Below are 14,541 nucleotides of genomic sequence, written 5' to 3' on the forward strand. Positions count from 1 at the left end.
GGAACCTAGCTGCTAGTGTCTCGCTACTTTACAATATGGGGTAGCATTTATTTAATTAAAGGGGCACCATTACAATTTGAAACACCATTCCAATTTCCAATTAAAAACAGCAAAGCTGCTAAGCATTTCTTCAGGCCACCAGAGCACTATTGTCATTAGCCTTCCTCATTTTCTGCTTCTGCTGTCTTCCGCTTAATTCTTTGCCTTGTGCTTTGCTCTCAGGACACATGCGCCTATTTGTTTGGCATGGTAGATTGATGGAACAAGTAAAGAGAGAAACAAAGAAAGCCACGCAGCTTCTTCAGGCTTGGCAGGGCAAAGCTGTCTGAAGCTTTTTTTCATCATTGTATACAAAGTTGAGGTAGCTTTTAACTTCAAGGAGACGACAACACTTACGTACATTTTTTTAAATGCGAAACGTTTCTTAGCGAACTTCGGTGACTTCAAACGTATCTATCTATCTATCTATCTAGCTGCTTACGTTTGGGTGTTCTCATGGTCACCCCCTTATCGTGGCGTGAGCCAAAATTAACATGGGAGGGTAAGATGGTTTGACGAATATGACACACTGGTCAAGACATGAATAATGTCACAATACGTTGCGTATGTCATCAAACACTTCCCGCTAGACAGTGGCACGTGTCCAGGGGCGGGTATGTGCCGCTGGTATGCGGGTATGTGCCACAGGTGATTGACACTTGGTATCTACCCAGGAACGTCAGAACACACATGGAAAATTTCGACGCGCGAGCGTCAAGAAATACCCGACATTGGTAGTGTCGACCCGACGAATGCAAAGAATAAATTTCAGGGTTGCAGCTGGAATCGAACCCAAGCATTCTGCGTGGCAATGAAGCATTTTACCACAGAGCTATGCGAGGTCTTGGAACTACTTTTCAAATAGACGCTAATCTTCGGGAAACAATAATAGTGGTTGCAGTGCTGCCTACCCAATTTGATGAACATTACATGTGTACTCATTTGATACAGCCGTCACGTCAGGTTAACGTAAATTGTGGTGTGTTGCCATGCGCTAAAGTTGATTTATGTAGCAGTGTCCAGGGCCAGCATCCTCGCGAACATCAGTGCTTCATACCAGCTTCTGGTGTTGCTAATACGCATGTTCCAGTTGGCATCGTTGCACAATTGCAAACAACTGGTTATATAAAGATCTGCAACTCTTTAACTTTGTGCATGCAGCATAAGTACATATATTTAGCGTAATTTCATGAAGTGTCGCTCAATAAAAAAATTGTGACATGGTCACCTTGCCTCCGCATGCTTTACATAACGTTGATTCCCAGGTACGTGGGATCTGCCGAATTTTTTTTCATGTTTCTGATAAGTGTTGGCGTATACTCTCATGTGCAATGAACCAATGCATGAGTACATCTTAAAGTTTAATCATTGGACATAACTTTGCATTCCTGAGCATAAGTGGTTCCTAATAAGATATGCTGATTTTATATTAAAATAGTTTTGCGATAGGTAGCAGGAAACTGGAAAATGTAAGGGGGTACATCTAGCAGGAGACTGGAAAATGTAAGGGGGTACATCTACTTAGGACTGGTAGTAACCACAGAGCCGAACCATGAGGTTGATAGGACTAGAATAATTAGAATGGGCTAGAACACATTTGGCAAGCAGTCTCTGATCATAAATGGTAGTCTTTCACTATCCCTCTAGAGGAAGATAAGGAACAGCCGCATCTTACCAGTAGTTACTTGTGGGAGAGAAACCTGGAGGCTTACCAAGGGAGAGAAGCTTAAATTGTAGACGACGCTGCAAGCGATGAAAAGGAAAATGATATGTTTTAAGGGAAAAGAAGAGAGCAGAGTGGATTAGGGAACAAACCAGGGTTGAAGATATCACAGTAGAAATAAAGAAGAAATGGACGCGGGCCGGTCACGTAGGCAAGATGACCACTGGTTATTGAGGATATCTGACGGATTACAAGGAGACAGAATGTTTGATGCGTTGTTAGGTGGAGAAGGTTGCAGGTATAATGTGGCGGCAGCAAGCACTGGACCGAGACTGAATTGCGGAACATGAGAGAGGCCTTTGCCATGCAGGGGGGCAGTCATGTTGATGATGATGATCAAAGCGATATTAGAATGCCAGAACTTGTATCATCAACAGTGTTATAATACATAAATAAATGAACTATTTTTAGGCATAGAGAAGAGTTTGCTGATGCTATAGGGCCATGTGTTATTAACAACAAATAATTCACAGAGATGATGGGCTGCTTTCACATGTTGCACCTGCACTGATTTCAAGAAGTTTTCTTTGTCTCGAAACAGTGCAGACGTGGGACTAGGAACATACAGGACACAGTGCTGACTACCAACTGATTGGAAAGGCAAAAATAGTACAGGAAGGAGAACAAATATAAAAAGGGGGGGGGGGGGGGCACAAATGCTGTCCAGCGACTCAGCCAGCCCACATCGTTCATATGGCTATAGTGCACCGCAATGATGACACAGAACAGAGACACACACACACAGCGCTAACTTGCGACTAATATTTTATTCACAATTGTTGGGGCCGAACATTGTACGTTCGCTGAATACTTCTATATTGTTACCCGCCCCGCGGCCTGAATTCCCTCGCCAAGGCTGAAACGATACCGACGGATGGAAGAACAACGACTGTCTGCTAGTCACAAAGGACGTGAAGATTCACGTCTCCCGAGGGGTTCAATTATGGTGCCTTACAGAAGACAGTAGCTGCACAGTGGCGCAGCCAAGCCAGAGGGATGGAAGGTGCACTTGCTGCTTTGCAGTGACAACCAAAGGCAATGGCAATGGCGGCAATGACGCACGGGCCAACTGTATTGATAGCCCCTTGACCTAGCGTTGCACGTACATACTCGAAGGTGCTTCCCCACGACCAGTCAACGCCAGAGGCCAAGCATACCATGTACTGGAGTAAAAGGGAGCAGAGTGGCGGCGGCGTATTGACGAGTGGGCGAGAGGCTGTGGTTCTTTGAGGAGGTGGTGAGGAGGAATCCGGTCCTAGCACTTTTAACGGCAGCCGACCGGGACTAGAGGAGAGAGTTGTTCCTGCTTTCTGATTGGACTGTAAGAGTGAGTGAAAGAAAGAGAAACAAATTAGTGTCTCTATCTAGACGATGTTGAAGCAGCTTTTTCCTCAATGTGCCAGGAGATGAAAGTTCTCGTCTTTGGCGGCAGCAGTAAATGTAGTGAAATGAGCGAGGCGAGTGGGAGAACCAATTGTAACCTAACTCACGATTACACATGTTATTTCTATAATACATCAATAAAACCTCAAAAACACCATGTACAGATTCAGCACTGATCACGCACGTTTTATCACTGATTATGACTATGTATGGGTTCCTTGATAGTCTCATACTGGGGTGACCTGTTTTTAGGAAATTATAACAAGGTACCTGGCAAGCGCGTGAAGCACATTGATGTGATTGCGATTTTTAGATTCGTAGACTGCTATCTGATCATTGTTAATAAGAAAGCTAACAATTTTGACACACTCGTTATAGAAATGCTAGCCATGTTTATGACAGAGTTGTCTCCCCTGATGCTGATGCATGAAGTACCGATGGCTAACTCCAATAGATTTCTAGCCATCAGGCTGTTTTTTTGGGGGGGCAAAGCTCCTTATAGGGGCACCCGTTCATCCCTCGTAGTCGTAGTAGTAGTCATAGTGTGTAACCAGTCTTACATTTTGACCTCCAAGGTGGTGCCGGTGAGAGATTTCTTCTGTGCGTTGTTGAACAATGAAAAATTCGCAGCGTGCGCGTTAACTAAAAGTTGAATTCTCCTGTCTCTCATTCCCCCTTAGCAGCCATTGACATGTACATTGAGCACTATCTGACAAGAAAGGGTTGCTACGTTATACTCGCTGGGCATAACCTCCCTGGTTTTAGAAAGGTTTAACGAGCGTTGGGCCGCAGTGCCATGAATACATTGAACTAGTATATAACATGAACTCGAGGTGGTTAAAGGTGGGAAGTAGACACGAAACGCAAGCCGTAAAAAAGAGTGCGTGTGCCACCTCTTGTTTAGTCCTTGGAATTTCCGCTGGATGGCGGTGCATATGCGGAATATTGTCACGTCACTCCAGGGGGTGTCGACAAGGTTTACTGACGTCTGAGCAACAAGGCTCTAACCAAGCGCGTCGGTTGGGCTTGTTTGCCAGAGCGGGGGCCCATGTGCACTTTTTTCTTCTCTGTGGTGTGAGCCTTCACCTTGCCATACGACCCACTACTAGAAGTAGGTGGCAATATTCCTCCTCAACAAAAAAAAGAGAGCATCGTCCCGATGCTGTAAAGTTATTGAGAAAAACAAAACAAAATAAAGTAGTTTAAACAATGAAAAAGGGCACCAATAATCAAATGTTAGACACGATAAGTTCACCAATGATGAGGCAATTGTCGGAGCACAAATTAAAAAAAAACACAAGAAAAGTGGTCTTTTAGGAACGCGCAAAATAAGGCTTCATGCGCACCACGTGAACTATGTCAGAGGTCGGTTGTTTTCGTTGTACGCATCGTGACGACGTAGCGTCCGGAACTACTTCGTAGTTTACGTCGCTCACGTGGCGTAGTACTTTATACGGACCGAAGTATCTGCTGAGCAACTTTTCGGAGAGGCCACCACGTCGAACAGGGGTTTAAACCCAAACTTGGTCTCCCGGACTGTAAGATACGTCATTGTGACGCATATTGTAACGTCGTGCATCGACCTGTTGCTGCTGACCAATGTGTAGCCGGGCGAGCTGGCGAGTTTCCTCGGCACGCTCTGCAAATTCTTCTGCGTCAGTTGTTAATTGATCGGCGTCTTCACAAGGAAGCATCGCATCCAGCATGGTCTGAACTTCGCGGCCGTAGAGAAGTCGAAACGGTGTAAATTGGGTTGTTTCTTGAACGGCGGTGTTATAAGCGAACGTCACATAAGGCAAAATGCGATCCCATGTTTTGTGTTGGACGTCGATGTACATGGAGATCATGTTTGTGACTGTCTTATTTAGTCGCTCGGTTAAGCCGTTGCTCTGCGGATGGTAAGCAGTCGTCGTTCGATGCCTAGTGTTACTTAGTCGAAAAACTTCATCAATAAGCTGTGCAGTGAACGCTGTTCCTCTGTCGGTTATCACTGTAGATGGAGCACCGTGGCGCAGAACAATGTGGCACATAAAGAACTGTGCTACCTCAGAAACCGTGGCTCGTGGTATCGCCTGTGTCTCAGCATAGCGGACCAAATAGTCAGTTACAACAATGACCCATTTGTTGCCGTCGGACGATAAAGGAAATGGGCCGAGAATGTCCATGCCGGCTTGGTCAAATGGCTTGTGGGGTGGATCAATTAGCTGAAGTAATCCAGCCGGCTTGCTTGGTGGCGACTTTCGATGCTGGCATTCACGACAGCTTTTAACGTACTGCTTCACGCTTGCCGAAAGTCTGGGCCAGTAGTATGCCTCACTTACTCTGGCGAGCGCTCGCGAGTAACCTAGATGACCAGATGTGGGCTCGTCATGACACGCGGAGAGAACTTCGTCCCGCATGTCCTTCGGAACGACGAGGAGGTAAGCGCGGCTCATAAAACGGGTGTTTTTTTTTGTACACAGGACATTATCTCGGAGGCAGAAAGACGTCACGACGCGAGATAGATGGCGAGGTATAACGGCGCTATGACCCTCCAGATAGTCGATGAGCGGTCGAATCTCTTCATCCTCTCGCTGGCGTTTGCTCAAGTCAGATGAGCTAAGGGCGCCCAGGAAACCGTCATCGTCCTCTTCTTCTTGATTGACTAAAGGTTCACGCGACAGCGTATCAGCGTCTTCATGCTTCCGTCCAGACTTATATACGATGGTCACATCAAATTCCTGTAGACGCAAGCTCCATCGGGCCAGTCGTCCAGAGGGATCACGAATGTCTATCAACCACCAGAGGGCATGGTGGTCTGTCACCACTTTAAATGGACGACCATAGAGGTACTGGCGAAACTTGGTGATCGCCCACTCTACTGCGAGACACTCTTTCTCTGTGGTCGTGTAATTCACCTCGGTACGGGACAGTGAGCGGCTGGCATAGGCTATGACTCGTTCTTTGCCGTGTTGATGCTGGACGAGCACTGCGCCGAGGCCGATGTTACTGGCGTCAGTGTGCACCTCTGTGTCAGCATCATCGTCAAAATGCGCAAGAACAGGAGCTGACTGCATCCGCTGTCGTAGATCGGCAAAAGCAGCCTGTTGCTCAGTAGCCCATACAAACGATGTGTCGTCGCGTGTAAGGCGAGTCAAGGGTTCCGCTATCTTCGAAAACCCTTTAATAAATCGTCGATAGTAGGTGCACAAGCCCAGAAAGCGCCGAACAGTCTTTTTGTCTGTAGAATGCGGAAACGCGGCTACAGGGGCAAGTTTGTCGGGGTAGGGTCGGACTCCTTTGGCGTTGACTACATGGCCAAGGAATTTGAGCTCTTCATAACCAAAGTGACACTTCTGCAGTTTGAGTGTAAGATCTGCCGATTGAATAGCCTGTAGCACACTCCTTCCTGAGGCGGTGAAGGTGTTGCTGGAAAGTTTAAAAAAAAATGACATCATCAAGCTATACGAGACAAGTTTGCCACTTCAGACCAGTAAGCACAGTGTCCATCATTCGCTGGAAGGTTGCGGGCGCTGAGCACAAACCAAAAGGAAGGACTCGAAATTCATACAGGCCATCAGGAGTCACAAATGCCATTTTCTCGCAGTCTCGCTCGTCAACTTCAATCTGCCAGTACCCGCTTTTTAAATCCAAAGAGGAAAAATAGCGGGCGTGGCGTAATCTGTCTAACGAGTCATCGATGCATGGCAGCGGGTACACGTCCTTTTTAGTCATGCTGTTCAGCTTCCGGTAATCGACGCAAAAACGTAGCGTTCCGTCTTTCTTCTTGACTAGGACGACCGGAGAGGACCACGCACTGTTGGAAGGCTCGATGATGCCATCGTCAAGCATTTCTCGATCTTGCGTACGAATGGCTTCTCGTTCCTTCGCTGACACACGGTAAGGCTGTTGGTGTACTGGGCGGGCGTCGTCGTAAGTGATGATTCTGTGCCTAGTGATCGAAGTCTGGCGCACCTTATAGGAAGCAGCGAAGCATGACTTGAATTCAAGCAAGAGTTTTCGCAGTGCTGTCTGGCTTTCTGGTGTGAGGTTAGAATTAATATCGATATTCTTTAGAGACGTATCGGCAGCCTCCATTGCTTCTGACGAGAAGCAGATGGGAACGGTTCCTCATTCATCTGGAAATACTAACGAAGTGCCACGGAAAAGGTGTCGGTGTTCGTTGCTGAAATTTGTAATGAGCAGTTGAGATCGCCCATCACGTAGCTGTTTGATACTCCTAGCCACACAAACACCTTGAGTCAGCAGGTGTTCAAGAGTACTTTCTGCAATCGCTTCACCATTTCGCAATCCACAGCATGTGACGTCGACAATAACACTGGCTCTTGGAGGAAGTGTTATACTTTCAGCAGAAACACGAAGAACGTCGGTACGTTGTTGGTCATCCTGCTTGTCGATTACTCGGTCAGCTGAGAAGGTGATGCGATTCTCTTGAAGATCAATGACAGCTCCATACCCCTGCAGGAAGTCAACACCAAAAATAACGTCGCGTGAACATTCACGGAGCACAAGGAAACTTCCTACAAAAGTATAACCGCAGACCCGAACTCTACTCGTGCAGGTTTCAAGAGGAGAGACGGTGTGGCCACTAGCCGTTCGAATCACGGAGCCATGCCAGGGCGTGATTACCTGCTTTAGTAGTCTGGTCATTTTCCCGCTTAGTATCAAATAGTCAGCCCCGGTATCAACTAAAGCACCTACGGCATAGCCGTCTATCAGCACCGGTATATCCAGAGAAAGCCGCACATATCGCTCAGTCGAATCTACACCCTTTATTGATAGCGTCGATCGGAGGTCTTCAGCACGTCGACTGCCAGCGACCTCGTTTCCAAGGGTCGCTTGCGTTAATTTTCCCGGCGGGGACTGGAGGACCGTGCGCCAGCATGGCGCTGTGGCGAAGATGAAAAGCGCCTCGGCGACGGTGAGCGCGACTGCCGTCCAGAAGGCGGTGGCATGCGCTGTTGAGCCAGGTAGTCCTCAATGTCCCGGGGTCGCTGGTCATACCGAGGAGGCGCTGAATATACTGAAAATCTGCGCAGCCCAAGGCGCCGGTATGGACACTGGCGGTACAAATGGTCCGCTTCACCGCAGTGAAAGCACAAAGGTCGGCGATCAGGAGTGCGCCAAACATCAGATTTCCGAGGCGAAGCACGTCTGTCGTCAAAGTAGTGTGCTGGTTGTTCCGCAAGATGCACAGGGCTGGCGTAAACGAGGGTGGGGACGTGCGTGTGTTCTCGTAGTACCGTAGAGGCTGCGCCGACTGAAGTGAAACCATAGGAGGTGCCTGAACAAACAGCGGGGAAGAGGAAGCTGGGCGCTTCAAGGCTTCCGCATAGGTCGCACGGTGGTAGTCAGCCGGGGCGGGTGTGGCGTTATTCATACTCACAGGGTCACGAAGGGCATGATGCAGCTCGTCCTTGACGATGCTTGCAATGGAACTCACCGTAGGTAGTGGTGGTGTGGCAGCCTTTTGCAGCTCCTCGCGTACTATGGAGCGGATAAGGTCGCGCAGACACTCGGTGTTGCTCCCAATATTCGTTAGAACTTGAGCAGTGGACGTGTTCACTTGCCGCTCATACAGGGTGGATCGATGCTGAAGCATCTTTTCGATCGTGACAGCTTCGGACAAAAACTCGGCGACCGTGTTCGGAGGGCTCCGTACAAGGCAAGCGAAAAGCTGCTCCTTAACTCCCCGCATCAGGTGACGCACCTTTTTTTCTTCTGTCATACTCTGATCAGCCCATCGGAACAGGCGCATCATATCTTCCACATAGGTCATGACAGTTTCATTGGGCATCTGGATGCGGGCCTGGATCGCTCGCTCCGCTCGTTCGTGGCGATCAGCACTTCTGTAAGTATCCAACAGCCGGTGGCGGAATTCGGGCCACGATGTCATCTGTTCCTCGTGATTCATGTACCAGGTACGTGCTCCATCCTCCAAATAGAAGTACACACGTCGTAGTTTGGCCGCGTCGTTCCAGTTGTTCAAAGCAGCCACGCGCTCGAAGTCGACCAACCAGTCCTCGACGTCTTCGAGCTCGGTGCCATGAAACGGTGTCAGAACCTGTGGACTTTCGAGGGTGTACTGAGTCACCGGGGGGTTTTCCGTACCTGTTAAAGTAGTTTGAACGGACGTCCTCATCATACTGGTGTGAACTGTAGGGTCAGCTTCGGGTGGCAATCCCCTGATCCTGTGGCTTGTCCGATGAACGGGAGTGTTGACTCGCACTGGGCTTGTGGTGCCGCTTCCAGGAGGGGTCTGAAACATCCGTGAGGGGCCTACCCAGCACCTCCACGAATTGTCACGTCGCTTCAGGGGGTGTCGACAAGGTTTACTGACGTCTGAGCAACAGGGCTCTAACGAAGCGCGTCGGTTGGGCTTGTTTGCCAGAGTGGGGGCCCACGTGCACTTTTTTCTTCTCTGTGGTGTGAGCCTTCACCTTGCCATACGACCCACTACTAGAAGTAGGTGGCAATATATGATGAAAAGATGCGAGATGGTGGTACTTGGAGTGTTGAATAGATGGACGAACGGACACACAGACAGATGCATGGACAGACTCACGGATGGCTGAACCGACGGATGGACGCATGGACGGACGCAGCGGCAGATGCATGGACCAACCCAAGGATGGGCGCACAGATGGACGTGAGGACGCATAAACAGACGCACGCACGAACGGGCGAACGGATGCACGGACAGTCACACAGACGAACGCATGGACGAACGGAAGCAAGAACAAATAGATGGACGGATGCTTCGCCCCACTCTTCATCATTCACTCCGTGGATATGCTGCCATTTTTTTCCAGCACAAGTGTGCTGGAGCTATGAACCATGAGGAAACAAACTGGTTCTTTCGTTCACGTCTGCTCACTCAAAATGGGTAAAGCATGGGGTGGTAAACTTCTGTTTTCAAAATTCATTGATGAAGCCACGTGCCCACGAGCTTGATGCCAGCTTGTGAGCTCAAACTAAACATTTAATAGATTTTGATTATCCCATGCACCTTAGCTACCATCACCTCAAGTGTGAGCAGGCAGCCAAGGTTGCGGTAGTACCCTACATGCATGTTGTAGGCCCGTGTACTCAGATTTGGGTGCACATTAAAGAACTTCAGGTGGTCAAAATTTCCGGAGCCCTCCACTACGGCGTCTCTCATAATCAAATGGTGGTTTTGGGACGTTAAACCCCACAAATCAATCAATCAGTACCCTACATGCACGTGATTTAGCATAATTTGTGAATGATAGCGAAAAAGTTTGGTGCGGATGTGGTGTTTTTTGCTCCTGAAAGGCTACAAGGAATGTGCGAAAAGGTTGATGCAAACAATAGCGGGAAATGGAATTGTAAGATCAACCAGCGGGAAAAACTTGTTAATGGCAGTCGAAGTATTGTCTATTGTACTCCTTCGACTTGTGAACACGTGTACATACGCCAAACTGGAAGGTGTCTCAACCGATGACTTAGGCAACAGCAGTGCAACGAAGAAAAGGCTGTATCTGGTCATTTGGGAATCCTCTGTCACAGCAATGGTCGCGCCCCAATGTTTTGAAATACCCGTGTTCTCAATAGGGCCTATGTTGCTACATATGAAATCATTGAAACCTATGACATCAACAAACTAAAATAAAAATATCTGAGTATGGCTTCCTTAGCCTTGTCAGCTGAAGAAAACAGGTATCTTAAGTCATCGCTTTGACATTGGCGACTGCAGATTGTCATATCAGTGATGACACGTGCGCGAGCAGTGCTGTATTTTTACATTGTGTTTTTGAGGTTTTATTGATCTACTGTTATTGTACAAATAACATGTGTTATTGCAAATCAAACATTAGTTGCAAGTACTTTAGCGCTGTGTGTGTGTCTCTTTCCTTTGTGTACTTGTTGGGGTGCATTATTGTCATATGGATGATGAACCCCAACTAGCTAGCTCGGCAACATGCCTTAGCAAAGATGTGGCAAAAGCAGCTTTCACGAAAATGTAAACGTAAGGAAAAAATGGCAAAAGAAAATAATCGTGATGTAGTGGCGAGCACGAAACTGATCAAAACCGCATAAACCGGACATTCATGAATCAGTGAAAACCAAGAGCCGAGGTCTCAGAAAGAATGTGTAAGCAAGTGTCAACGAGGCTAGGAAACTGCAGCCACAACCAATAAAACAGGAACCAAAACAAGAAAACAAAAGCATGTGACAACAAGCTTGGTGATTATTACTATTGAGGCTCAAGGTATATAACTTCTTTGTCTTAATCTGATGTCTAATCTCTGCCTTTTCAATAAAAAAATTAAAGACTGCTCTGTGTGCTGCATATTCTTTGCCCAGTCGTCTGTGCTGTTTTGCCACAACATTGCCAACTAGTGGCCCACTCTTCGAGAAACCTTGTTCAGGAAGTGCGTCTTGGCAACATGCCAGTTCACCTTGTAGGCACAAAACGTGCAGTTTTCTTGTACACAGAAGCAAGTTTAATATTTCAAGGGCATTCTGGTGCTTAAAAAATGCTTCTTTGAAGACCAGTGATGCTTTCAGCTTCAACAGCACCCCTTATTTATGGGAACAAACAAAAGGACACATCTGTGGGACAATTGTTTGTCCCTTTTGCTGTCCCAATAAGTAATTCTTCAATTTGTAGCTTCCACTACCTTGTTGGTTTGACATGCTTACAGTTCATACTCCTCCATGCCTGAGGAGAAAAAAGTTTGTTTCCTCATGCGAGGGGTCAAACAGGAGCTCTCCGCGGGACTGATGAGAAACCCACCGAAAACCGTCCAAGAATTTGTAGCCGAAGCGACCACTATCCAAAAGACCCTGAACATGCGCACGAGACAGTATAATCGTCGCCTGACTGCAGACTGCTCTGCTGCTCAAGCCAGTAACTCCAGAGACCTGCGTGAAACGATCCGAGCGATCGTGCGGGAAGAGCTGCGCAAGCTGTTGCCTTCGGCGCAGCCTCAAGTGGATTCAATCGCCAACATTGTGCGAGAAGAAGTTTGGCAATCGCTTCCAATTCCCCACGCACCGCTGCCCGAGCCGGAAGCTATGAGCTACGCCGCTGCACTGCGCCACAACGGTCCTCCCCGTCCACGCCAAAACGCCGCCCCATCGCACTTCCGTCAACAGACGCCGCCGCCGCCACCCCCCCCACCGACGTCATACCGTTCGCTAGCGGCCCAGCGCAGTGCACCGAGGAAGACTGACGTCTGGCGCATTCCTGACCATTGCCCGCTCTGCTATCACTGCGGCGAGGCCGGACACACATACCGTCGTTGCCAGTACCGACAGATGTGACTGCGTGGCTTCGCCGTCAATGTACCGAGTCCACAGCCAGGAGAACGACCACGTGACATCGCTGACTACCTGACAGGAACTCAGTGGACACCACGAAGCCCTTCGCGTTCGCCGTCGCCCAGCCGCCGCACGTCACCGCACCACCGGCAGTACTCTGGCCCAACGCAAGGCCGGTCTCCTAGCCCGTATCCGGGAAACTAAGGGCAGCAACTGGTGGAGGTGCGGTTGCTGTGCGATGAACTACCGAAGATCCTCCTCCGTTGACGGCGCCGCGACGGAGCTTTCCGAACACAACGCCAATCAGGCAAAGCCCTGACGGCGAAAGCTCACTTACCGAAGGTGGCCTGACGACGCAACATTGAAGCAGCGGAACCAGCCGACGCAGCCGTGACCCGACGCCACGCCCTAACTGTAATGCGAGACGGCGAACTAGCGACCTCGACGTTCTTATCGACGGCCAAAGTGTGATCGCTCTCGTCGATACTGGAGCCGACTATTCTGTCATCAGTTGGTCATCGCCGCGAAGTTAAAGAAAGTTAGGACAGCTTGGAAAGGCCCTGAAATCCGCACAACCGGAGGTCATCTCGTAACGCCTGCAGGAATCTGCACAGCGACAGTCACCATTAACGGCCGTACTTATCCTACAGACTTCGTAGTCCTACAGCGTTGCTCGAGAGATGTCATCCTTGGCATGGACTTCTTATGCCTCCATGGTGCTGTCATCAACCTAAAAACAAAGTCGATAACGTTATCCACAGAAGAAGCACTATCGCTGCGCACGCCGTCAGGACACCATGCTTTGAATGTGCTGGAAGAACAAGTCACCATTCCGCCTCGCTCAAGCGTCATTATTTCAGTCGGCGCTCCTAAATCACCTGACTTGGAAGGCGTCGTTGAAGGCAGTCAGCATCTGTTGGTCACCCGAAATATTTGCGTCGCAAGAGGAATTGCAGAGCTGCGGGGTGGCAAAGCAACGGTTATGCTGACGAATTTCAGCAATTAGTACAAACATGTGAACAAAGGAACAACGGTCGCATACATCGAAGAAATTGTCGAAGCCACCAGTGCTTTTGCCCTCGCCGATTCTGCGGAACCTGCTCAGAGGAACTAAGCCCCTCCCATAGCTTTCGACGTCAATCCCAGACTTCGGAACGATAAGCAAGAACAGCTCAAGGCCCTGCTCCTGCAATACGAAGATTGCTTTTCGTCGTCATCGAAAATTCGGCTGACCCCAATCACGAAACATCGCATCATAACCGAGAAAATGCCAGACCACTCCGTCAGAGTCCGTACAGGGTTTCGACGCGAGAACGTGAGGCCATGAAGAGACAAGTTGATGAAATGCTGCGGGATGACATTATACAGCCATCCAAGAGTCCATGGGCATCCCCCGTGGTGTTAGTGAAGAAAAAGGATGGGACCCTACGTTTCTGCGTCGATTATCGCCGCCTGAACGAAATCACAAGAAAGAACGTGTATCCTCTCCCACGAATAGACGACGCACTTGATCGGCTCCATAACACCAAGTACTTTTCGTCAATGGACCTCAAGACTGGCTATTGGCAAATCGAAGTCGAAAGAGACCGAGAGAACACGGCGTTTATAACGCCGGACGGCCTCTTCGAGCTTAAGGTGATGTCCTTCGGCCTTTGCTGAGCGCCTGCAACTTTTCAACGCGTTATGGATACAGTACTGGCAGGATTGAAGTGGCAGACTTGCCTTGTGTACTTGGACGGCGTCGTCGAGCTTTCCTCGAGTTTCGACGAGCATCTTCGGCGCCTTGAAGCTGTACTTCAAGCCATCAAGAATTCTGGACTCACACTGAAGCCAGAAAAGTACAGATTTGCGTATGAGGAGCTCTTGTTTCTGAGGCATGTTATCAGCAAGTCTGGAGTTCGTTCCGATCCACGGAAAACAGCCGCCATCACCGACTTCCCACCGCCCACTGACAAGAAAGCCGTGCGCCGATTTCTGGGCCTGTGCGCCTATTATAGGCGGTTCGTGAAAAACTTCGCCCGCATCGCCGATCCTCTCACTAACCTTACCAAGGTCGACGTGGAGTTCAAGTGGGAAACGCCACAGGAACACGCTTTCCAGGAGCTTAA

At 48.9% G+C, this 14,541-nt stretch overlaps 2 protein-coding genes across 10 annotated transcripts in view; one reads left to right on the forward strand and one right to left on the reverse strand.

Annotated features, from left to right (window-relative positions):
- LOC119173506 (uncharacterized) overlaps positions 1-14,541 on the reverse strand; it is a 157,198-nt gene that overhangs the window by 59,607 nt on the left and 83,050 nt on the right. Inside the window, exon 6 of one of the 8 annotated variants that reach the window (XM_075865047.1) lies at positions 2,511-3,081. The exons of the other annotated variants lie outside the window; for them this stretch is intronic. Coding sequence (XP_075721162.1) covers positions 3,047-3,081 — 35 coding nt within the window. The 3' untranslated portion in view covers positions 2,511-3,046. Of the gene's footprint in view, positions 1-2,510; positions 3,082-14,541 lie in introns of those variants that run through there. 8 annotated transcript variants of the gene reach the window in all.
- LOC119173507 (WD repeat and coiled-coil-containing protein) overlaps positions 1-14,541 on the forward strand; it is a 299,780-nt gene that overhangs the window by 49,180 nt on the left and 236,059 nt on the right. The window lies entirely within an intron of this gene.

Source organism: Rhipicephalus microplus, chromosome 5 (assembly GCF_043290135.1).
Source record: "Rhipicephalus microplus isolate Deutch F79 chromosome 5, USDA_Rmic, whole genome shotgun sequence".
NCBI classification, from domain to species: domain Eukaryota; kingdom Metazoa; phylum Arthropoda; class Arachnida; order Ixodida; family Ixodidae; genus Rhipicephalus; species Rhipicephalus microplus.